Here is a 23,963-nt window from a genome sequence, read left to right as displayed (position 1 = left end):
GATCAGCCTCTCCGGCACAGCCCAGCCCTCTTCTTCCTCCCGGTTCCCAACCTACCACACCAGCGTCTTCTGTGCTACTCCAGGGCATCACTTATGTGGCCGGGTTTATGATCCTCTGTTGGGGACCTCCTCTCTGGATCAGCCTCTCCGGCACAGCCCAGCCCTCTTATGCCATCCAGTTCCCACCCCGCCCCACCAGCGTCTTCTGTGCTACTCCAGAGCATCACTCACAGCCCATCCCTCTTCTGGCACCCAATTCCCACCCTGCTCCACCAGCGTCTTTTGTCCTACTCCAGAGCATCACTCCAGCCCAGCCCTCTTCTGGCACCCGATTCCCACCCTGCCCCACCAGCATCTTCTGTGCTACTCCAGAGCATCACTCACAGCCCAGCCCTCTTCTTCCTCCCGGTTCCCACCCTACCACACCAGCGTCTTCTGTGCTACTCCAGAGCATCACTTATGTGGCCGGGTTTATGATCCTCTGTTGGGGACCTCCTCTCTGGATCAGCCTCTCCGGCACAGCCCAGCCCTCTTCTGCCATCCAGTTCCCACCCCGCCCCACCAGCGTCTTCTGTGCTACTGCAGAGCATCACTCACAGCCCAGCCCTCTTCTGGCACCCGATTCCCACCCTGCCCCACCAGCGTCTTCTGTCCTACTCCAGAGCATCACTCCAGCCCAGCCCTCTTCTGGCACCCGATTCCCACCCTGCCCCACCAGCGTCTTCTGTGCTACTCCAGAGCATCACTCACAGCCCAGCCCTCTTCTTCCTCCCGGTTCCCACCCTACCACACCAGCATCTTCTGTGCTACTCCAGAGCATCACTCCAGCCTAGCCCTCTTCTGTCAACCGGTTCCCACCCTGCCCCACCAGCGTCTTCTGTGCTACTCCAGAGCATCACTTATATGGCCCTGATCCTCTGTTGGGCACCTCCTCTCTGGAGCAGCCTCTCCGGCACAGCCCAGCCCTCTTCTGCCCCCCAGTTCCCACCCTGCCCCACCAGCGTCTTCTGTGCTACTCCAGAGCATCACTTATATGGCCGTGCTTATGATCCTCTGTTGGGCACCTCCTCTCTGGATCAGCCTCTCCTGCACAGCCCAGCCCTCTTCTACCTCCTGGTTCCCACCCTGCCCCACCAGCGTCTTCTGTGCCCAGCGTCTTCTGTGCTACTCCAGAGCATCACTCCAGCCCAGCCCTCTTCTTTCTCCCGGTTCCCACCCTGCCCCACCAGTGTCTTCTGTGCTACTCCAGAGCATCACTCACAGCCCAGCCCTCTTCTTCCTCCCGGTTCCCACCCTGCTCCACCAGCGTCTTCTGCGCTACTCCAGAGCATCACTTATATGGCCGGGCTTATGATCCTCTGTTGGGCACCTCCTCTCTGGATCAGCCTCTCCTGCACAGCCCATCCCTCTTCTGCACCCGGTTCCCACCCTGCCCCACCAGCATCTTCTGTGCTACTCCAGAGCATCACTCCAACCCAGCCCTCTTCTGTCAACCGGTTCCCACTCTGCCCCACCAGCGTCTTCTGTGCTACTCCAGAGCATCACTTATATGGCCCTGATCCTCTGTTGGGGACCTCCTTTCTGGATCAACCTCTCCGGCACAGCCCAGCCATCTTCTGCCACCCGGTTCCCAATCTGCCCCACCATCGTCTTCTGCGCTACTCCAGAGCATCACTTATATGGCCGGGTTTATGACCCTCTGTTGGGGACCTCCTCTGTGGAACAGCCTCTCGTGCACAGCCCAGCGTCTTCTGCCACCCGGTTCCCACTCTGCCCCTGTGCTACTCCGGAGCATCACTTAAATGGCCAGGCTTATAATACTCGGTTGGGTTCTGTGTTGACAAATGAGTTCTTCAAGATCAAAACAAGTGATTTTTGCTGAAATCCCCTTTTACAAATCCAGAAGTTCTCAAGCATTTCCTACATCTTTTTTTTTTTATAATGAACATAAAACAGATGATGGAAACTAAGTTTTTTACGTTTTACATACCATAGTGACTGAAATGAGACTGGCAGTCCATTGCAATCAGCGGTGCATGGGGGCATGGCTTATGCCAATCTTAGGCTCACAACACGACTGCCCAGGACCAGTATCTAAATGGCGAATGGAGGTGCAAGGCTTGAATGAATGGGGTGGGGATAGTGGTTATAGCAGCAACAGGCAAAGGAGCCAACGGGATTGATACTGGTTGCTAGAGTTTAGCAGTAGCGGTTAAGGAGGCGGGTCCTGGAAAGATTTGAAAGAGGGTGTTAGGTATCCATACATTTTTATGCCAGCTCGACTCCATCAGCAAGGGTGGTTTGGGATACCCAAGTAAGGGGTCAGTCAGTTCACAGGAGGGGATCAGAATGTCAGCATCGGCAATGTGTGCATTATTGCCTCTGTGAACACATCTGTGCAAAGGTTCAAATGAGGCAACAGGAGAGTGTATTAGCCTGCAGTGAAAAACACATGCTGATTTACAGAGGGGAAGATTCCCGTACGCTTATGTCCCTGAAACAGACACAGGGGCATGTGCATTGCATAGGAGGGTTGCTATGTTGTGGGTCGCTAACCCAGACTGAATGTACAGCATCTCCAGGATCGCTCCAAGTGTTGAATCCGCTGGGAGGCCGCCTCCCTCCTCTTCATTGTCTGGATAATGGACTGAATGTGGAACAGGGGTCTGTGTGAGCAGCTGGATGGGATTTAAATACCAGTCTAACACCAACATGAGAATGCATATATTACCAAATCATTCTTTCATGTGGAAGTGGAAAAAGGTTTCAAAGCCCAGCAGAAGCTTGCGATATTAATCCCAGTCTTGTGCATGCTAGGAAGGCAGTGAAAGTACCAGCTCCATGAGGTCTCCAGCACTTCCGGTCTTCCAGATTCCATGCATCTGCCAAAGGTTAATGGTTATATTACGCACTAGAGCCCAGATTCTGTAACCTGAGAGTGCTGTAAGGTGACCCTGGATCTATGACGTTGCATCTGCCTGTCACTCACTTGTGCCTTGCATCCCACAGGCTGGACACCTGCGGCCTCACTGGATCCTGTTGTGCAGATGTGGCCGGTGTCCTTTCTTCAAATCAGGTTCTGACCGAACTTCACTTGGCTGACAACAAACTGGGGGACACCGAGGTGCCACTGATATTTGAAGCGTTGAGGCACCCTGACTGCAAAATCCAGAAACTTTGGTAAGCCTGCTGCTGGTGTTGGCCTTGTTGCAGTATTTGTTCACTGGAAGCATAACAATGCCAGCAAAACAGAGATCCTCCCTATTGAGACCCCGGTACCAGACCTCTTCCCCTCACTCTGGCCTTCTTCCATGGGCCCCCCCTTCTTCCTCTTTGGAAGCTAGAAACCTTAGTCATCTTCGACTCCTCCGTCTCCTTCCTCTCTCATACTCAGGACATTGCCAAGAAATCCCACTGTCAGCTCTTCCTTTTGAAAGGAATTCTACCTTGCCTCGCCTTCCCCCAGATACTCGATGTTAGCCGGGCTCTGGTTCTCTCTAGGCTTGACTATTGTAATAGCCTCCTCCTTAATCTACCTTTGTCCACTCTGCGACGCCTCCAGCTAATCCAGAATAGGGCAGCAAGAGTTATCTTTGGCCTCAAGCCCAGGGACTGCATCTCTTCTGCCCTACAAAGTCTCCACTGGCTCCTGGTTGCTGCACAGATTAAATTCAAATCCCTCTGCATCATCCACAAGGCTGTCTGGGACCGGGGATCACTCTATCTGCAACTCTTTCTGACCAAATACTCCCCCCTCTAGACACCGGCGTTCCTCTGGCACCAACTCCTTGCATGTGAAGCAGTTTGCTAAACAGAGAGAAGGTGGTCGGTTCCTCAGCAGGCTCCCTTCTTTGGAACAGCCTCCCCCTCCCTCATCGTCTTGAGCAGGACCTCCTTAAATTCCAGAAAAGCCTCAAGACCTTCCTCTTTACCCCTTCCTTCCCTCCCTCTCTCCCTTGCTAATTGCACAGTAGCTTGACTGGTGTGCATGGCTCTTATGCCTCCTCGGGGCCGTGACCTCCCACACCTTATCATCCCAACTGCTGTCTATCCTCTGCACTTGCCTCGGCTCACCCTCCACCACCGGAGGTTGCACTTTATCTTCTTCATAGCACTTCACCTGCTGCTCTCCATGAGCACCACAGCACCTACCCCTCCCCCCCACTTGCACGTTCTGGGCACTCACAAGGCATGGGTCTCTTCTTATTCTGTTGTATTTAAATATTTAACATTGTTGTAATTACATTGTCTATCATCCCCTCCATATTGCCCTGTGGGCACTTTGAAAGAGTATGTGCTTCCTGTATAAGCGCCTAACAAGTGAACAGTAAATAAATAAATAAATAAATATGCCACGTTATGTAAGAGGATTCAATTCAACACTACAGCTAAGTCAACGCCTAGTCTAGAATACTGAATGAAAACCCTTATTGATATATCTTTATGTCCAGTTCATGCGTTCTGGATGACTACCCCTATATAACACCCCTCTCTTGGAATCCCCCTGACCCCACTGAGCCAAGAAGTAGTTCTGTTTTGCAAGTTAAAAGGTTTATTTGATAATTTAAACAATAAATGTATATATCACACTTTATAATAATTAATAATTGGATATCACACTTAATCTGAGCAGTAATCAATAATGGATAGTCTGGCACTAGCACACTTCTTTATAATCAATGGTGAGTGGTTATAGGATGGATAAGATAGCAACAATACTTTATGGTTTCAAATGGATGCAAGGTGGAATGAAAATGCAGTACAGAAAATACTCAATATGCGTTCAACAAAACAATGTAATCACTTTTCTCTGGCAATCCCCTCCCCCCTTTATGCAATGCAAGGAAATGGAAGGAAAGCACACAGTTCTCAGAAATACAATCAAATGTAATTCAGTTCACCCAGCAAGCTTAGACTACAGAAGTTTGAAACACAGGCCCCAAAATGCTTTTATATGTGCTGGCAATGAAGTGAGGAATATGCTGAAAATGGTTTTAATTCCCTTTAGGAGGTTCAGGGTGAGTGAAATATATTTGGGATGAGTTCAGGCTCACTTTAGCAAGGATCTAGGAATAACTAGCAGGTTAAACAAATTTTTGGCAAATGAAAGCAAGAAAACTGCTGTTTTCACACGTGGAGAAATTTGCAAATCGCGGCAAATTCGCGAGTGAGTTTTTCGCGATTGCGGCAAAAGTGTATGGAATAGGAATGCGGTTCTAGGTTCGTTGAAAAGCCTAGATTCTAAGCTTTCAGAGGAAAGTTACTGCAAGTCTCTAAGACAAACGGTCACGGAGATATGAGCGATATGGTAAAGGTCGTTTTTCAGATTTGAAATTTTAAAGATCAAAGTGACAAGTGACAGCTAGCAACTAGAAATGACAGGTGACAGTTGGGAGGCAGTTCTACTTAGATTAAAATAGATTGAATTACATTATTTTAACTAAGAGATTGGTTCTGCACAGTCTGCTAGGTACTCACAATAGATTAGAAATAGAATGGGCCTCGCCACGGATCTGGTCAACAGGTTTTCTTCACTCGCCACGGACGGTTTCTGCGCACAGCGTCTGGGTCAGCTCTACTCTGCTGGTCTGGTCTGGGTCTCTGGTTCTGATCAGGTCTGTGGGTCCGGATACAGCGGTCTCCGGTTCAGCAGGTCTCTCTCTGGATACAACACTGCTTCTGGATCTTTCTGCACAGCTTTCTCTGGACCCAGCGCTGATCTGCACGCTGTTAGGTTTGCTGGATGCTGAGGCCCACTGAGAAGAGTTCTCAGTTTGTGGGTTTAGGCCCTTGCTTTGAGTTCTGAATCAAGTTCTTTGGAGTTTTAAAGTCTAAGTGTTGAATCTATTATCTTCTGGATGTTGTGTGGTCCGGCAGAGCGCGTTGCAGCAAATGGAATTGAATGTCCCTATCTGTCCTGACTGTCTGCTTTTATGTGTTTTGAAAATGGGTGTGTGTGCAGCATCACTAGGCTCTACCCCTCTCCACTTGTCATTGGCCACTTCATCCGCTTCCCCTTGATTGGGGGAATGAAATGAAGTGTCATCATGATGAGGTCTGTTTATGGTACAGAGAACCCACCCCTGTCAAATTACACACAATCTATATTTTGACCCAAAAGACATATTTGCACAGGTACACATTTGTTTAAAATTACATGCACCCATCACATATCACATGAGGTATACCCTGTCCAAATCTGCTCTTCCTGGGAGCTTGCATTCAGAAATGGCAACAAATTTCACTTTTTGGTCAGGTTACCAATATCAGATTCTTACTCAAACTTACCCAAATGTGTGCAAGGCATGCAGGCATTAATTGATGAAGTATCAGACTTTTCACATGCAGACATTTTAAGTAATACCCTCTTAACTGCTAGCTTGCCCCCAGATCATGCCACCGGTTCTAAAAACCTCTTAAAATGTGGGCAGAAAAATCACAAGAATTATGGTATCATTTAAATAATTATGACAAGTCCGTACTATGAGTTATTCATCTTTTTCTAAAACCATATTCTGGCTACAGGGGTGTGTCTTTTCAGGTCACATGGTACAGAAACTAGTTTTTCCACTTTCTTCAAGCTCAGCCTCTGTCTCCAGTTTCTCCCCCTCCCAGTTTCTGCCAAGAGGAAGCCATTTTTATTACCGCTGCAATAAACCATCTGCCTGGGCCCTGGAAGGCCCATTGTTCAAGAGGAAGCCATTTATGGCCCCCATAATAAAACATTTGCCTGAGTCAGTCAATCAGAGAAGTGTCATATCCCTTTTGGTGGGAGCAGCAAAATGCAGGTCGGCCTGGGAACACAGCTGTTGTGCAAGTCTCAACTCCTGTCGGGGGTAGCTGGTGGGCAGAATTCAGTTCCTTAAGCCAGGCCCCAGCTAATGTCACTTTTTGTTACCCAGTTTTCTGCGTTCAAATAAAACTACCAATTTTTACATATGCAGCTAAAATGCTGATTCTAAGTTTAAACTATGACATTTAAACAATTGAAACCTATGTGACACTCAAAAGTAGGTCACTCATTTCTTTTAAATATTTCAGTTTTACACAAAAAAAAAAGTCTGGTGTTGTTTTAAAACGCCGGCTTTCTGATAGTGGTGAGTACTGGTAATGCAACCATTTTTGGGATTTAAGAAAATGAATTCCCCAAAATTCTAGGTTGCTTTTGGCAATCAGCATTGCCATTCCCAATGGTTTCAGACTACTGTGTGGGTAGTCCAATGGTGGTTTTAGGCAGTGCCCTTCTGTGCCCATAACATCGGCAAAAATGAGTGGCAGCCTATTCTTCATGCATTTCCCTGTGCATTTTCTGGGAAGCTCTGGCCATCATGATGTTTTCCATGTCAGTACTGCACAGTTTTTGAGGTAGGGCTCGGATGCATGGGTAAGAACATCCCACAAGCCCCCCTCTTGCGATGGCCATTCTGTTTCACTGATGGGACTCGCAAGACCTGGGATGTTTCCTCATCTTCTTCCAATAGATGGCACAGTTCAGAATCTTTTCCTCCATCCGGTACTGATCGATCGGTTCTCCTCGCCGGTCCGGATGGGAATATTGGGCGGTACCCTGGGCCCCCCGCGTCTCTGCTCCCGGTCTCCGGATCGTCCTCCTTGGCCCGTCTCCAGGTTTTCTTTCTCCTAGGACGACAAAGGAAGAGCGGCAATACCTATTCATGGACATTTCTCCCCCACCATTGATATATTGGGGTGGCATATAAATTTATAGTCAAAACATATGAACATGCACATTTCTTTTTGCATTCAAAAACGAAAACACCCACATTGAGAAACTCAGAATTTGATAAGCAATATGTAGGATATTTTAAGTTAGAACTGAATTAATCTGAGACAGTACCCTCTAGGATTCCAGAGGATTCCTCCAGTTGTTGCAGAGTGTGCCTGGGATGGCAACACTTCAACTGGTTTATGTGGACCCACTTGTCTTCCCCCTCTGCCAAACCGCCTTTGGGGATGCGGATCTTGTAGGCCACAGGGGAGATTTTGTCTATAATCTCAAAGGGTCCCTTCCATGTAGGCAAAAACTTTCGCTGCTTGGCCTGGTTCCTTTGGAAATTGTATAGATAGACCCGGTCCCCCACCTGATATTCCTTCCTGGAAGTCTTCATGTCATAGTGGGTCTTCATACTATCAGCTGATCTTTCTAGATTCCGCTGAGCATAAGCAAAAGCATGTTAAAGGTGTTTCCTTAAATTCTCCACATACTCATGAGTTGTGGAGGCATTTATCAGTGTCTGCTCTTGGGTCCTGTAGAGCAAATGCTGCGGAAGCACCATCTTGCGCCCAGTCATCAACTCAAATGGTGACATTTTGGTTGCAGATGAAGGGGTAGATCTGATGGCCATTAGGACCAGAGGTAATCGGATATCCCAACTTGGCCCAGAATCTGCCACAAACTTCTTTAATGTGCTCACAATGGTTCGGTTATATCTCTCTACTGCCCCAGAAGAAGCTGGCCTGTAAGCAATATGTAACTTCCTTTTGACCCCCAGTATCTCCCACATCTTTGTCATTACTTCACTGGTGAAGTGGCTACCCCTGTCTGACTCAATCCTTTGAGGTAGACCAAAACGGGAAAAGATGTGGTTAATCATCAGGGCAGCTGCGGTTTCTGCCTTGCAATTTGGGGCTGGGAGACATTCCACCCACTTGGTAAACAAGCATGTCACAGTCAACATGTATTTATTCCCCCTAGCAGAGCGAATCACGGGGCCTACAAAGTCGATTTGTAAATCTGACCATGGCAGTGTCATCCCCCTCTTTTGGAGAGGCGCACGGTGCGTGAGGGATGATGGCTGAAATTGTGCACACACAAGACACCCCTTCAAGTATTGATCGAGGTCCTGCCCCATGTGTGGCCAGTATGCAACCTCTCTTAAGATTTCCAATGTTGTGTGAAACCCCCTATGACCGGCGGTGGCCGCATCATGGGCGTGACTTAACATCAGGCTTCGGAATGAGGTAGGAACCACCCACTGATCGTGGCCAGCTTTGGATTTCCTTACCAGCAAACCGTCTTGGATTCGGAACATTTTTGGACATTTCATCAACACTCTTAGGTCCTCTTTCCCAATGTAATCGGTATCCGTCAGGGGAAAGTTCTCAGGGTCCTCAAGGTGCTGGTAAAATTTACCAATTATTGGATCCCCCTTCTGAGCAGTAATCAAATCAGCATCAGGGGTCTCCTTGCTCCATTGTGCAATTGAAAGGTCATTGTGAGCATTTGTCTGGGACCTAGTGATAGCAGTGACCTGGATTTCCCCCAACAGGGACTCAATCTCAATTAGATCCCCTTGGATGGCCCCGGTTTTGGCCAGCTGATCAGCTAAGTCGTTTCGAGTTTTGTCTGGTCCCTCTACTTTGGAATGACCCTTGATCTTTTTCCAATAGATGGTCATCTCATTCGAGGTGACCAGATCATCAATGTTTTGGATCAACTTCCCATGTTTCAAGGGTTTGTTGTTAGCACATAACATGCCTCTGGTTTTCCAATTAACCAGGTGCTCCACGAACCCGTTCCGTACATAATCCGAATCTGTGATTATGACCAGTTCGTGGAGTTGATGCTGGACAGCAGTGAGGATGGCCTGATGCACAGCCATCAATTCTGCCACCTGACTACTTCGGGGACCAATTTTGTATCCAGCGGAGGGTTCTGGGGACTCATTCACCCATGCATTCCCTACGCCGGCCACCAGTTCTTTCTCCCCGTCGTTGTCAACATGGTAAGAGCATCCATCCACATACACAGTGGGCATTCCCTCACACTTGTCTTCTTCAAAGACTTTGTGTGGGGAATTAAGGTATGCCTCCGTGTTGTCCTTGATTTTTAGACTTTCGTCCTCGAGACAGTTTTCTCTGGCACAATCATGCAAGTCAGCCAGACCTTGCGCGAGGGGACTCTTCATGTTTTGGCCATATCTGACCTCCACAGGAAAGCCTTGCATTGACAGAATCCAGGAAGTAATTCGGGAATTACTCACATTTCCGGCCCGGATTCTGTCACTTTGGAGATATTGCAGAGGCTGGTGTGGAGTCTCCACTATGATGTGTTCCCCCTGGATAAACGGCGGTAATTCTTCAATGCCCACACCGTTGCCAGGAGTGCCTTCTCACAATCGTTGAATTTTTCCTCCACAGAGGATAAAGTTTTGCTCGCATAGGAGATTACTTTATTGACCTTGTCATGCTTTTGGTATAATACTGCTGTCAAGCACGTATTAGAGAACCCCGTCTCCAGGAAGAACTCCTTGTTTCTGACAGGGTAAGCTAGGCAAGGCGCTTGTGAGAGGCTTCTTTTGAGTTGTCTTACTGCCTTGGCTTGTTCTGGACCCCATTCCCACTTGACCCCCCCCCCTTCAGGAGATGAATCAGGGGTCTGGTGATCTCTGCGTAGCCCTCAGTGAACTTTCTGCTGTAATTAGTCAGTCCAAGGAGGCTTCTTAGTTCCCGCAGAGTTGTGGGGTCTTTCAGTTTCTGAAGTGCTTCCACTTTCTTTTCCTGGGGACAGAGACCCTGAGGAGTAATCTCATGCCCCAAGAAATTAACACGGGTTCTACACCACTGTGCTTTCTGAAAGGAAAGTTTTGCTCCGGCGGCCCTCAACTGTGTCAGAACATAACGGATCTCCGCTATGTGTTCCTCAACAGTTGAGCTTTTGATGAGGACATCATCTACATAAGCCAGGTTACCCCTCGCACCCAGGTCGGGCATGGCCTTATGTAGGAAAATGTTGAATTCATTGCCGAGTTGAGGTATCCGAAGGGAGTCCGGGTCCATGTGTATTGCTGGCCCCCAAAGGTAAAAGCCAGCTTGTATTGGTCCTCCCTACTGACAGGCACAGTCCAGTATCCATTGGTCAGGTCTATTGCAGTGAATACCTGTGACCCCTGGATCTGGGCCAGCCCTTGGTCAATGTAGGGCAGAGGCCATCGGGAAGTATGGACCCGTTTGTTGAGCTCCCTGAGGTCGGCGCAGAGTCTCCACTGGCCGTTTGGCTTCAATATTCCCAGCACCGGATTATTGAAGGTGCTGTGGACTGGACGGATTATTCCCCGGGACTCAAGGTTCTTAATTATTTCAGTAAGGGACTCCATTGATGCGAGAGGCAAGCGATATTGCTTCACAAACACAGGAGTCATGCCAGGGTCCGTGGGGATTGTTGTTGTGTGGATGTCAGTGCGACCACAGTCATATGAGTCTACCGCAAAGAGATCTTGGAAATCCAAGAAAACTTGTTTCAACTTTTGCTTTTCTTCCAGAGTCACACAGGCATCAGCTAGGTTGACTCTTTCTTCCACCATCTGCCTGAAGCCTGGAAAGACTTCTGGTTTGGCTATCTCCGCGGCCTCCTCCAGCTGGGTGGAGAAGTCCCTGGTCAGAGTGCTGATTTGGACCGGAGGCTTCAGGTGGGAAAGGCAGCCCTCATGGACCTGGAAAATCACCTCATCCCTCCTGAAGTCACAAGTCACATCTTCCTTGCCATAGGGGCAGGAAGTGTACACCAGGAAGTTCCCCCCATGCCGGGTAAAAATCCTGTCTGGTGTTGTATTGTCATCACTGTCACTGTCAAAGCAGTCCTTGGGGATTGGCCCTAACAGTTCATTACCTAAATCTATGGAAAAATGTCGGTCATCAACCGCCATTCCAATAATGGTGCCTGCGGCTAGAGTAATATTCTTTAAGTCGCTGTTATCCACCTCTATTAGAATGGTGTCATGTTTTATGTTGACTAATGGTGTTGGGTTTACCCCCAACCCTTGCTGTTGGGGAGAAGCGTTGAGATGTATGTAAGCATCAGGGTTTTGCAAATATTTTCCTCTTTTAGCTTTCACTTCCAGGGAGAATTGTCGGGTCCTTTCTGGGATGGTGACTTCCTCTTTGATCTGAATTTCAACTGCATAAGGTAGCAATTGAGCTGACCTAAATGCTTTTTCTGGATCATCAAAGCCCATGGGATTATCCGCTAATCGGGACCAAGCTTTGAAGTTTATTAGGTCCAAACTAATGGCAAAGCGATTGAGAATGTCACTGCCTAAGTAAAAGGCGGCAGGGACGTCTCGCACGACCCAACAATTGTGGACTATGCTCTTGTTGCCAATGGAGATTTTGAGCATACACCTGCTTGGCAGGAGATGTTTGGCATTAGGTGCTTCCAGGTCCATTTCCCATTTGTCTATCAGTTTGAAGGTGGGAATGGCTGGATCTTTTGGGAGTTGGCGAAACCTGGCTTCGCTGATGAAGCTCTTACCATTGTTCGCGCACACTCGAGCGAGAACAGAGTCCTTCCCATCATTTAATTGGACAGGGATGAACAACTGCTCTCCAATTTGCTGAATATCAGCCAGGCTCTGAGCTGATTTCACATCTTTCTGGACTATAGGAGTGGGAGTTTCTGATTGTGGATTAGTAAAGAATTTCAGGGTGTTTCCTTCCAGTGTGGAATGCCACCTTAAACTGGAAGGAAGGTTGATTTTCAGAAATAGAGAGGACCCCCCATCACCAGTCTGTTGTCCTACTGCTATTACTGTCACGTCTGGAATTTGGCTATTCTGGAAGTGAAATTCTACTTGGTCAGATTTTTGTTCAACCATGTGGCAGGTGCCGTTTAAACTAACATGGTTGACACTCTGTTTTAATTTTATTGGTCGGCTAGTCTGGGTCCAGAGGACCTTGTTTATGCAATCTATTAGGGGTGACAACCTTCTCAGGAGGTCCTTCCCTAGTAAACAAGGGGTGCCCCCTGGAGTCACAACTATGACCGGGTGTTTCAACTTGTGTCGCCCGATCTTAATGTCCAAGTCTGCAGTCCCCTCAACGGGAATTTCCTTCCCGTCAAAGTTCTGCAGTTGTCCAGGAAGAGAGGTGAGAGGAATTTGATAATTCTCTCCCCTTCCTGCATTCAGTTCGTCAAAGGCCCTTCTGGACAGAAGGGTAGCTTGAGATCCAGTGTCCACCAGTGCCAAAATTGTACCCTGCCCCTGTACTTGGACCGGGGCATAGTATCTTCCCTCCTTCTCCTCAAGGGGGCACAGATAATGCACATTTTTGGACAACTGGTGGGCTAATTTTCTGGTTTTGGACATCGCTAGCGAAGAGATTTGGGCAGAATTCTGTGGAGAGCCTTGGGAATCTGAAAGAAAAAGTTGGCAACTGGAGATCAGAGCCATTGTGGGTTCCCCTGGCTCCGGTTCTGGGCCGCCCCCCCCCCTTTGTGGAGGCAGTCATCAGGATGGGTTTGAACCAGGGGATTTTGGTATTGTGGGTTCTGGGATGAGATGATGGGCGGCGGTAGCTCAGTCTCCCCAGTCTGGATTGGAATCCCTTGGGGCCCATTTTTCCTTGGGAGGAGTTCCCCCATCTCTGAAGGAGAAGATCCTTTTCCCAGGATCTTCTGGGGATCCTTCTGCTTCAAATTGGAAGATCTGTACCTCCTCCTCAAACTGAGTCTGTTTGGGTCTTTTGTTTCTCCTACCCCCCCTCTGCTCCTTAGGAGGCAGGCTTTCAGGGGCAAGAGATTTTGTTTCCGGTTCCTGGGTTTCCAGGGGCTGTTTACAAGTGAGGAAGGAAGCTTCCTCCAAGGCTTTACACCCCCCTTCCCTTTGTGCCTCCTCCCCGGGAACCGGTGAGTTATCGGGATGCTGCCCCCGTCATTGTTCTGGGGCACCAGGTCCAGAGTTGGGTGCGTTCTGCGCCGGCATGCCGATCTGAGGGTTCTGCTGCGCCCTCAGTATGTGACCCAGATCCCGTGCCATGTTTTGAACCTGGCGCTCTAACTGGGAAACCCGCTCAGGCTGATACGGGGCCCTGTTTTCTCCCCTGGGCTGATCCCGGGAAGGGTAGCTATCCCTTCTTTGGTAGTACCCCTGGTTGGGAAGATTTGGATACCCCTCCACCCTTGGCCTCCCCTCTCCCGGATTCGGTTGTCTGGGCTCAGGGAATTGGGGAAAGAAGGGTGGAGGATTTTGGGGCTGGAAGTTGGGTGGATACCTGGGGAAGAAGTTCTGCCCAGGGTTTGGAGAATTTCTGCCATCCAGTGGGAAGTTAGGAGGGAAGTTCCCAGGGTTAGGTGCTTGGCTGGATCCCCCCCCTTGGGCTGGAGGAGTCCACACATAACCCAGGATGGGTCTGTTTCCCTTGTAACGGGGGCTTACATAATCAGGAGAGCGAGGGACCCCATTTGTGGGGCTGCCTCCCTGGCTCCCTGTCTGTGACTGGCCCGAGGACCTTCTGGGCCTAGCATTATTAGGTGCAGGTAGGTTTTTAGGCCCCCCCATCTCCAAATCCAAAACGGGGGAAACCTTTACCTCTGCCACCTTGGCAGCAGCAGGGGTGCTGTTGGTTTTGGGGTTTTTGGGCTGGTTTTTGTTTTCCACCGGTTTCTGCACCTCGTAGATGCGGGTGGCTTGTTCAATGACCCAGTCTAAAGATCTTTTCTCGTGAAAATCCCTCACGAGCTGGGTCATTATGTATTTGGGCAAGGCATGGAAAAATGTATTAATAAATTCTCTGCTATCCGTGCGCACCCTTCTTGTGGTCTGTACAAAAGCACGCTTTAACTCCTACACAAATTCTTGGGGGGCCTGATCCTCCCCACATTGTAAATTGTAGGCTGCCTTGTGAGCCTCTTGAGGATTTCTATGAGTAGAAAAATGTTTCAAGATGGCCGCCTTATAGGTGGACCATCTTAAATGATTTTGGTCCTCCAGCCCCGCAAAGAAACTGGAGTATTCCGGGGAGAAGGTCCACTTTACATATTGAATACAGCTTTGGCTGTCTTTCAAATGGAAAGTCTCCATCATTTGCTCAAACAACTCTAAGTGCTCCCAAACAGAATACTTGGCGTTCTTATGATAAGGCGTGATGACGCTCCTGATTGCCTTAATCTGCTTTAAGGGGTCCTTAAGCAAGGCCCTTTTTGTCTTATTGGCCCTTTTGGTCCGTGTAACCCTGGTCCATTCATCTTCTGACTCAGAGGCACTGCTCCCAGAGGTTCCCGTCTGTTCTTCCAGGTTTTCCCGGATTCTGCGAGCCTGGGAATGGCTGGCAGAATGTGGGGACCTGGTCTCCTGTGTCCTGTACCGCTCAGAGGAGTCTTCAGATCCCTCCTTGCTGCCAGGATTTGATGGGTACCCCCCCCCACTGACCTAACTGGGCAGAGGTTTTCAGGATGCCCTTAATGGGCCTACTCACCTGGGGTTCCCCATCAAATTGCACTGTGCTTGGGTGCCCATACCCGGATGCCCGCCCCTCCATTCCTGGGTGGTACTGGCCTATGAGCCCCATGCTTCTGGCTGGATAGTAATCTGCCATCCCTGTGGCCCTGTGCTCATGTGCGCCAGGGGACATGGGGGTGGCAGAGTCCAGGGACTGAGAGAAATAAAGGCCTCTGGTACTAGGGCTCCTGGGGTTATGCTCAGGAGTTTCTCTTTCCCAGCGAACCTCATCTCTATCCGCCCCTGCTCCCTGTTGCAATGCAAGAGCCTGCGCCTTCAGTTCCTCAGTTAAGGCCTTACTAGACTCTATCAGTCTCTCCTGCATCGCTACCTGTTGTTGGAGTCTATCATTGTGCTGGCAGAGAGCCTCATTCTCTCTCTGCGTTTCCTGATTGGTCCTGGAGCACTGGGCCAGTCTTTGCTGCAGGAGGGTTACCTCCTGAGCTGTGTCCCTATTGGCCTGCTCCTGTCTTGCCAGAGCATCCTCCACCCTCCTGGTGTGCTCTAGCAAGTCCTGGTGTTCTTTTTGGAGGTCACCCAGTCCCTGGTGGGCCAGGTGATTGTCTTCCATTTTTCTCCTTAAGTGGCAGACTTCCTGGCCTAAGGTGTGCCTTTCCTGACCAAGAGCTTGAACTTGTGACGCCAGGTCGTCCCTTTGCCTTTGGAAGGCACCAGCTTTCTGGCGCTCCTGATCAAACTCTGCCTGGGTATCCAGGTCTTTCAGGATCAGTTTATTGCTCTCCTCTTTCTCTCTGTCTGGTTGGATTTGCAGGGTGGCTACCTGCTCTGTGCATGCCCTGTTGAAATTGATCTGTTGCTCCAGCTTTTTCTGGCTCTGCAGTAGGGAGTCCAAACTGTCTTGGCGTTCCTTCTGCAAAGCCAGAAATCTGGTATCCTGGTCTGTCTTTTCCTGTTGCAGTATATCCATGTCCTCTTTTATTTTAATGATATACTGCCTACTATCATTTTCTGACTCCTGGCTCCCCTGCAGCCTCTGCTCAGAAGAGACCAGGTCAGATTGGACCTTCTCTAACGCCTTCTGTCGCTTGTTCGCCAGATCTTGGCTTTCCGTACATTTATCCTGCATGTCTCCCGTATATAGGTACAGGTATGCGGCTATCCTAACCATCCTGTCGTGTTCATCCTTAGCTTTAGGAGCCATGTATAGTTCACTCAGGGCCACATGTAGGGGACCCTGATCGCCCCATATATCTGACCCTGTTTCAGTGACCTGTTGCGTGATGGCCTGCAACCAGACCATGCGGTCCTGGTGAGTAGGGAGTCCAAACTGTCTTGGCGTTCCTTCTGCAAAGCCAGAAATCTGGTATCCTGGTCTGTCTTTTCCTGTTGCAGTATATCCATGTCCTCTTTTATTTTAATGATATACTGCCTACTATCATTTTCTGACTCCTGGCTCCCCTGCAGCCTCTGCTCAGAAGAGACCAGGTCAGATTGGACCTTCTCTAACGCCTTCTGTCGCTTGTTCGCCAGATCTTGGCTTTCCGTACATTTATCCTGCATGTCTCCCGTATATAGGTACAGGTATGCGGCTATCCTAACCATCCTGTCGTGTTCATCCTTAGCTTTAGGAGCCATGTATAGTTCACTCAGGGCCACATGTAGGGGACCCTGATCGCCCCATATATCTGACCCTGTTTCAGTGACCTGTTGCGTGATGGCCTGCAACCAGACCATGCGGTCCTGGTGAGTCCACTCACCTCTCAAAAAATAACTTATGTAAGAAGTGCTCTCTGGCTATTTTCATGTCTACTAAGGTCGTCATTCTAGAGATTGGTCTCTGTCCTGACTTACAGAAGTTTGTATTTTATTTTTGCAAAACAGACCTTTTCCTTAGAGCGTTCCTTTGAGGAGTGCTTTACAGCGTAACACAGCGTGGTGATCCGACCGGATATGTGTATCTGGTCAGCTGGCACACTGTATTAATCTGCACAAGTGATAGATCTAACCCAAACGTCCGGCCCGAGACCCCAATTTGTAAGAGGATTCAATTCAACACTACAGCTAAGTCAACGCCTAGTCTAGAATACTGAATGAAAACCCTTATTGATATATCTTTATGTCCAGTTCATGCGTTCTGGATGACTACCCCTATATAACACCCCTCTCTTGGAATCCCCCTGACCCCACTGAGCCAAGAAGTAGTTCTGTTTTGCAAGTTAAAAGGTTTATTTGATAATTTAAACAATAAATATATATATCACACTTTATAATAATTAATAATTGGATATCACACTTAATCTGAGCAGTAATCAATAATGGATAGTCTGGCACTAGCACACTTCTTTATAATCAATGATGAGAGGTTATAGGATGGATAAGATAGCAACAATACTTTATGGTTTCAAATGGATGCAAGGTGGAATGAAAATACAGTACAGAAAATACTCAATATGCGTTCAACAAAACAATGTAATCACTTTTCTCTGGCAATCCCCTCCCCCCTTTATGCAATGCAAGGAAATGGAAGGAAAGCACACAGTTCTCAGAAATGCAATCAAATGTAATTCAGTTCACCCCAGCAAGCTTAGACTACAGAAGTTTGAAACACAGGCCCCAAAATGCGTTTATATGTGCTGGCAATGAAGTGAGGAATATGCTGAAAATGGTTTTAATTCCCTTTAGGAGGTTCAGGGTGAGTGAAATATATTTGGGATGAGTTCAGGCTCACTTTAGCAAGGATCTAGGAATAACTAGCAGGTTAAACGAATTTTTGGCAAATGAAAGCAAGAAAACTGCTGTTTTCACACGTGGAGAAATTTGCAAATCGCGGCAAATTCGCGAGTGCGTTTTTCGCGATTGCGGCAAAAGTGTATGGAATAGGAATGCTACTCTAGGTTCGTTGAAAAGCCAAGATTCTAAGCTTTCAGAGGAAAGTTACTGCAAGTCTCTAAGACAAACGGTCACGGAGATATGAGCGATACGGTAAAGGTCGTTTTTCAGATTTGAAATTTTAAAGTTCAAAGTGACAAGTGACAGCTAGCAACTAGAAATGACAGGTGACAGTTAGGAGGCAGTTCTACTTAGATTAAAATAGATTGAATTATATTATTTTAACTAAGAGATTGGTTCTGCACAGTCTGCTAGGTACTCACAATAGATTAGAAATAGAATGGGCCTCGCCACGGATCTGGTCAACAGGTTTTCATCACTCACCACGGACGGTTTCTGCGCACAGCGTCTGGGTCAGCTCTACTCTGCTGGTCTGGTCTGGGTCTCTGGTTCTGATCAGGTCTGTGGGTCCGGATACAGCGGTCTCCGGTTCAGCTGGTCTCTCTCTGGATACAACACTGCTTCTGGATCTTTCTGCACAGCTTTCTCTGGACCCAGCGCTGATCTGCACGCTGTTAGGTTTGCTGGATGCTGAGGCCCACTGAGAAGAGTTCTCAGTTTGTGGGTTTAGGCCCTTGCTTTGAGTTCTGAATCAAGTTCTTTGGAGTTTTAAAGTCTAAGTGTTGAATCTATTATCTTCTGGATGTTGTGTGGTCCGGCAGAGGGCGTTGCAGCAAATGGAATTGAATGTCCCTATCTGTCCTGACTGTCTGCTTTTATGTGTTTTGAAAATGGGTGTGTGCAGCATCACTAGGCTCTACCCCTCTCCACTTGTCATTGGCCACTTCATCCTCTTCCCCTTGATTGGGGGAATGAAATGAAGTGTCATCATGATGAGGTCTGTTTATGGTACAGAGAACCCACCCCTGTCAAATTACACACAATCTATATTTTGACCCAAAAGACATATTTGCACAGGTACACATTTGTTTAAAATTACATGCACCCATCACATATCACAGGAGGTATACCCTGTCCAAACCTGCTCTTCCTGGGAGCTTGCATTCAGAAATGGCAACATATTTCACTTTTTAGTCAGGTTACCAATATCAGATTCTCACTCAAATTTACCCAAATGTGTGCAAGGCATGCAGGCATTAATTGATGAAGTATCAGACTTTTCACATGCAGACATTTTAAGTAATACCCTCTTAACTGCTAGCTTGCCCCCAGATCATGCCACCGGTTCTAAAAACCTCTTAAAATGTGGGCAGAAAAATCACAAGAATTATGATATCATTTAAATAATTATGACAAGTCCGTACTATGAGTTATTAATCTTTTTCTAAAACCATATTCTGGCTACAGGGGTGTGTCTTTTCAGGTCACATGGTACAGAAACCAGTTTTTCCACTTTCTTCAAGCTCAGCCTCTGTCTCCAGTTTCTCCCCCTCCCAGTTTCTGCCAAGAGGAAGCCATTTTTATTACCCCTGCAATAAACCATCTGCCTGGGCCCTGGAAGGCCCATTGTTCAAGAGGAAACCATTTATGGCCCCCATAATAAAACATTTGCCTGAGTCAGGACAGGGCTTTGTTCAATTTCCTGCAGAGCCCAGGTAATTCAATCAGAGAAGTGTCATATCCCTTTTGGTGGGAGCAGCAAAATGCAGGTCGGCCTGGGAGCACAGCTGTTGTGCAAGTCTCAACTCCTGTCGGGGGTAGCTGGTGGGCAGAATTCAGTTCCTTAAACCAGGCCCCAGCTAATGTCACTTTTTGTTACCCAGTTTTCTGCGTTCAAATAAAACTACCAATTTTTACATATGCAGCTAAAATGCTGATTCTAAGTTTAAACTATGACATTTAAACAATTGAAACCTATGTGACACTCAAAAGTAGGTCACTCATTTCTTTTAAATATTTCAGTTTTACACAAAAAAAAAAAGTCTGGTGTTGTTTTAAAACGCCGGCTTTCTGATAGTGGTGAGTACTGGTAATGCAACCATTTTTGGGATTTAAGAAAATGAATTCCCCAAAATTCTAGGTTGCTTTTGGCAATCAGCATTGCCATTCCCAATGGTTTCAGACTACTGTGTGGGTAGTCCAATGGTGGTTTTAGGCAGTGCCCTTCTGTGCCCATAACATCTGCAAAAATGAGTGGCAGCCTATTCTTCATGCATTTCCCTGTGCATTTTCTGGGAAGCTCTGGCCATCATGATGTTTTCCATGTCAGTACTGCACAGTTTTTGAGATAGGGCTCGGATGCATGGGTAAGAACATCCCACAGTTAGTCTAGATTGTTGAGTTGGTCCGGAATTGCTTTGATAATAGTGCGCAGCTGTGAAGGCTTGTTCTTGAGACTCATGAACAGTGGGGTAAAATCCTAGGACATCTGCAGGTGTGTGGTGGGTGGGTGAGGTTGCAAGATTTCCAGCTAAGCTTGTGATCAACGCAAGGAAGCCACTCTTGATCTTGGACATGGGGTCAGTGCAGAAAGGTGAAGTCATTTATGAATTAATGCATTAGGATTAAGTGCGGGGACGATAGGCTGCAAATCATCCCATATTCCTGCAGCTTTTAAGTGCTGTAATAATAGGTCTCATTATTTCCCCTTGACCTGACTTTGAACCTGTGATAGTGGGTTACAGACAGAAATCGGAGACAAACGATTGGCTAGTTGAGCTTTCACTCATCTTGCTGCCTCCAATAACAGGCTTACTTCCACGTAGCCTCATTGGACTAGAATCTATTTATCTGGTCTTATCTCACGTTATGAACAAGTCAGGGCATTCGGCAGAGTACTCCTGCAGCCCTAGAACCCATCCGGGCTGATCAGTGCCTCCGGAAGAGATGAGCTGAGAAAGAAAGAAAGAAAGGTAAAGCAAAAGTCAGGACATGGTTTGAACCAAAAGGTTGGCAAAAGGTTGACAGGGTTCCATTGATGCCAGTGGAGGGAAAGCTAGAAAAAATGGAAACCTTTCATAACGGTGATCATGTATTGTTTGAGTCTTTCCTTTCCGTAGAAGGCCTCAATCAAAATGGCTTGTTCGTCAGTGCCAGTCTGATCTGTCCGAATGTGGCACCACTGTGACTCTGAAGTCCCTGTGCTTGTTCGCTTGAGGGAAGTTTTGATGCTGTGGCTCTTTTAATAATGATTTATTAATTCAATGATATCCCGTGACTCCGCCGGCTGCATTTTGAACGCTGCAGTGTACGCGGAAAGGAAAATCCACAGACGGCGAGAATCAGACCCATCTGCTTGTGAAAATCCAACCACTAGATGAACTAAAAACAAGGTGTTGAAGGAAGGGAAGCTTTGGCATTAGAAGCCACTTTCTCCACTGAAAAAAGTGCTAAAAAACGAATCAACATTTTAAATCGTGGCTGTTTCCATTTTTGAATCAGAGGACAATCATCCTCGAGGTTCCAACCAAGATGTACTGAAACTGAATACTATATCCTGCCCCTCCTTATTCCAGTGGATAGGAGATGGTGTGGCCCATGCCAATATATGTGCCTGAAAAATGGGTTGTTTTGTCCTGAAGAAGGTTGCCGTACAGAGAGAGTATTAATGGTGATGCTCGCAGAGAGCAACTGAAACACGTGTCGACGTGAATCTGTGGGAATAAGAGAACAGAGACTGTTGTGATACCCCAAATATGTGGGGATGGTGTACAATGAATTATAATCACATGGAGATATAACAGATGTTGAACTGTTTTTTATATACAGACCATTTTTTCAAAGAATGAATTGTGGAATGAGAGATTGATGAGAATAGCAGGAATGTGAACGAATGGAAAAGTGAATGGGCCATAGTGTTGTAGGAATTGTTTAATATGTTTTTTAGACATAGCTTCTTTGCTTGAATAAATTAAATAAAAAATAAAAAATAAAAAATCTTGGGAATTGAAACCAAGTTAGAAAAGCACTTGTGCATTCCGTCATCCTTATCTTTGTCTACTAGTTCGAGGCCCTTTGTATTTTCTGTTTTAATAATGAGACTGCAGCAAGCAGACCTCTACCAACATAGAATTCAGCTGCGGATAAGACCCTATGGCCCATCCAGTCGGCCTGTCAATCAACCCTTCCAGCCTCTGTTCCTGTGCAGTTGGTCAGGTGGTGCAAGTGGATCTACGTCATGTGACCCAGGCTCCGCCCACCTGCTTAGCCCTGCCCCTTTGTTTCCCTTCTGAACTGTTAGACCTCAAGGCATCTCTCGCCCAGGTGTCCGAAGCAAAAGGCAATCTATTAAAAGGCAAATTCCTGTTTTGTCCCGATGAGGGGCAGCCAGCAAAAAAAGCAAATCCTGTTTGATCCTAATGAGGACAGATGAAAAATAGGGCTATTCCTGTTTTGTCCTGTATTTCGTGATCTGATAACCAATGAGTTAATAGTTTGCACCCTCTTTCCTTCTGGATGGTCGTCGTTGACAAATCTTTATGTATCTACACGTGACGTCCCTTGAATTAAATGAATTCTTTCTTGCCGCAGTCCTTAACAAAGCTTCTCTCTTGTGGTATTCATGACATTTAGCAATGAATCTTTGGATGTGCCTCCACCTATGTGAGCACTGTCCAGTAAAATGTCTTTTAATCTGTTCTCCTTAAATAGACCAGCTTTTTTCTTTTTCTTGGGTTGTTTTCCACATGCTCTCTGAGTCACCAAGAAAGCAGAGGTTACATCTGCTCTGTCTGTTCTCCATGTCGTCTACCTTGATCTGCCTGTCTGATTTCTATGTCTATTGGTCTTGATTTATTTCTCATTGCAGAAAGCTGATTATTTTCCAGTATTTTCATTCTATCTTCAGACTTCTCAACACCAGTCTTTAATTCTGTCGCTTAAACTTGTCTATCTGAATGGAGCGCTTTAATTTTGTCTAAAACTTCAGCTATATCTTTCTTAGTAGCCACTTCAGCCAGTGTCACTTCACTGTGGGATCCATCAGAGTAGAGCTTCTGTATGAGATGGTGGGCTGGTAGTAGTGATGGAGTTGTGAACCGCCTCTTCCAAATCTCTACATTCCAGGAAGCAAGAGGGCTACATTTCGCTGTTCAAAAATAATCACCACTGTTATTCTCCTCCATTTGTGTTCACAGTCTTTCTACTTGTCACTCCTCTGTTGTGGATCGCTTGTCGTATATTTTTAATATAAGCCTGTAGGCAATTTTATGGAGCCCCCTCCTCCTTCTTTCACTATTCCTTGGTCGCCTCCCCACCACCAATCTGGCCGTAGAACCTTGCAGCACCCTTGTGAGCGTCTGTTCACTTGGACCAGCCCTTCGCCCTCATATTCCAAGTACTTACAGGGTCACTCCGGTACCAGCTCAGAGATGCGTTCTTTGCTGCAGACCTTCCCTTCACCTTTGTATGCTATGTTTCCACTTGTTAAGATGGATTTTCAGAATTAAACCTGTGGGGAGATTCTGAGAAGCCAACCTATTATGGTGAACAGGAAAGGCACTAATGTCTAGCAAACTCTGTGATGTGCCCGTGGGTCGGATACGGCTGTGCCTGGGAGCTCCCCCTGAACTGTCTTTTACAAAGAAGGTGAGGGCATTTGAGTGCTCCCTGGGGATGAGTCTGGAAAATAATCTTAAGGTTACCCCTGGGTCTATCCCTCCCCTCTTGATATGTATGGACTCTCTAGTATCTGCATAGTGGGGTGAGAGTGGGGTGTTTACTGCTGATCTCACTGGCTCGCAGGCAATGCAAAAGTGCCATAAAGTGCAGTCTGGCAGAGTGAGCCTTACCGTGCAGTACACCTTGACCTTGTTGGTGAACTCAGTGTTTTGGTCCTTGATGTGGCTATTGTGAAGAACGAGACGCACAAAGCTCTGTGTCAGTTTTATCCACATCATTGTGTTAGCCAGCAGAGTATTGAACCCGAGGTAAGGAGTGCATAACTGAGGCTTCCGGTGCTTGAAAGTGCAGTCTGGCCAG

The 23,963-nt window shown here is 47.3% G+C and overlaps 1 protein-coding gene across 3 annotated transcripts in view; it reads left to right on the top strand.

Moving 5' to 3' along the window:
• LOC138452977 (ribonuclease inhibitor-like) overlaps positions 1-23,963 on the top strand; it is a 268,993-nt gene that overhangs the window by 95,546 nt on the left and 149,484 nt on the right. For all 3 annotated transcript variants that reach the window (XM_069605350.1, XM_069605346.1, XM_069605347.1), the window contains one exon: positions 3,010-3,180. In XM_069605350.1, the coding sequence (XP_069461451.1) occupies positions 3,010-3,180 (171 nt within the window). The remainder of the gene's footprint in view (positions 1-3,009; positions 3,181-23,963) is intronic.

This window comes from Ambystoma mexicanum, chromosome 4p, assembly GCF_040938575.1.
Source record: "Ambystoma mexicanum isolate Mex_15411 chromosome 4p, UKY_AmexF1_1, whole genome shotgun sequence".
NCBI classification, from domain to species: Eukaryota; Metazoa; Chordata; class Amphibia; order Caudata; family Ambystomatidae; genus Ambystoma; species Ambystoma mexicanum.
The sequence above is the reverse complement of the archived record's forward strand: the minus strand, read 5'-3'. Positions and strand labels throughout refer to the sequence as shown.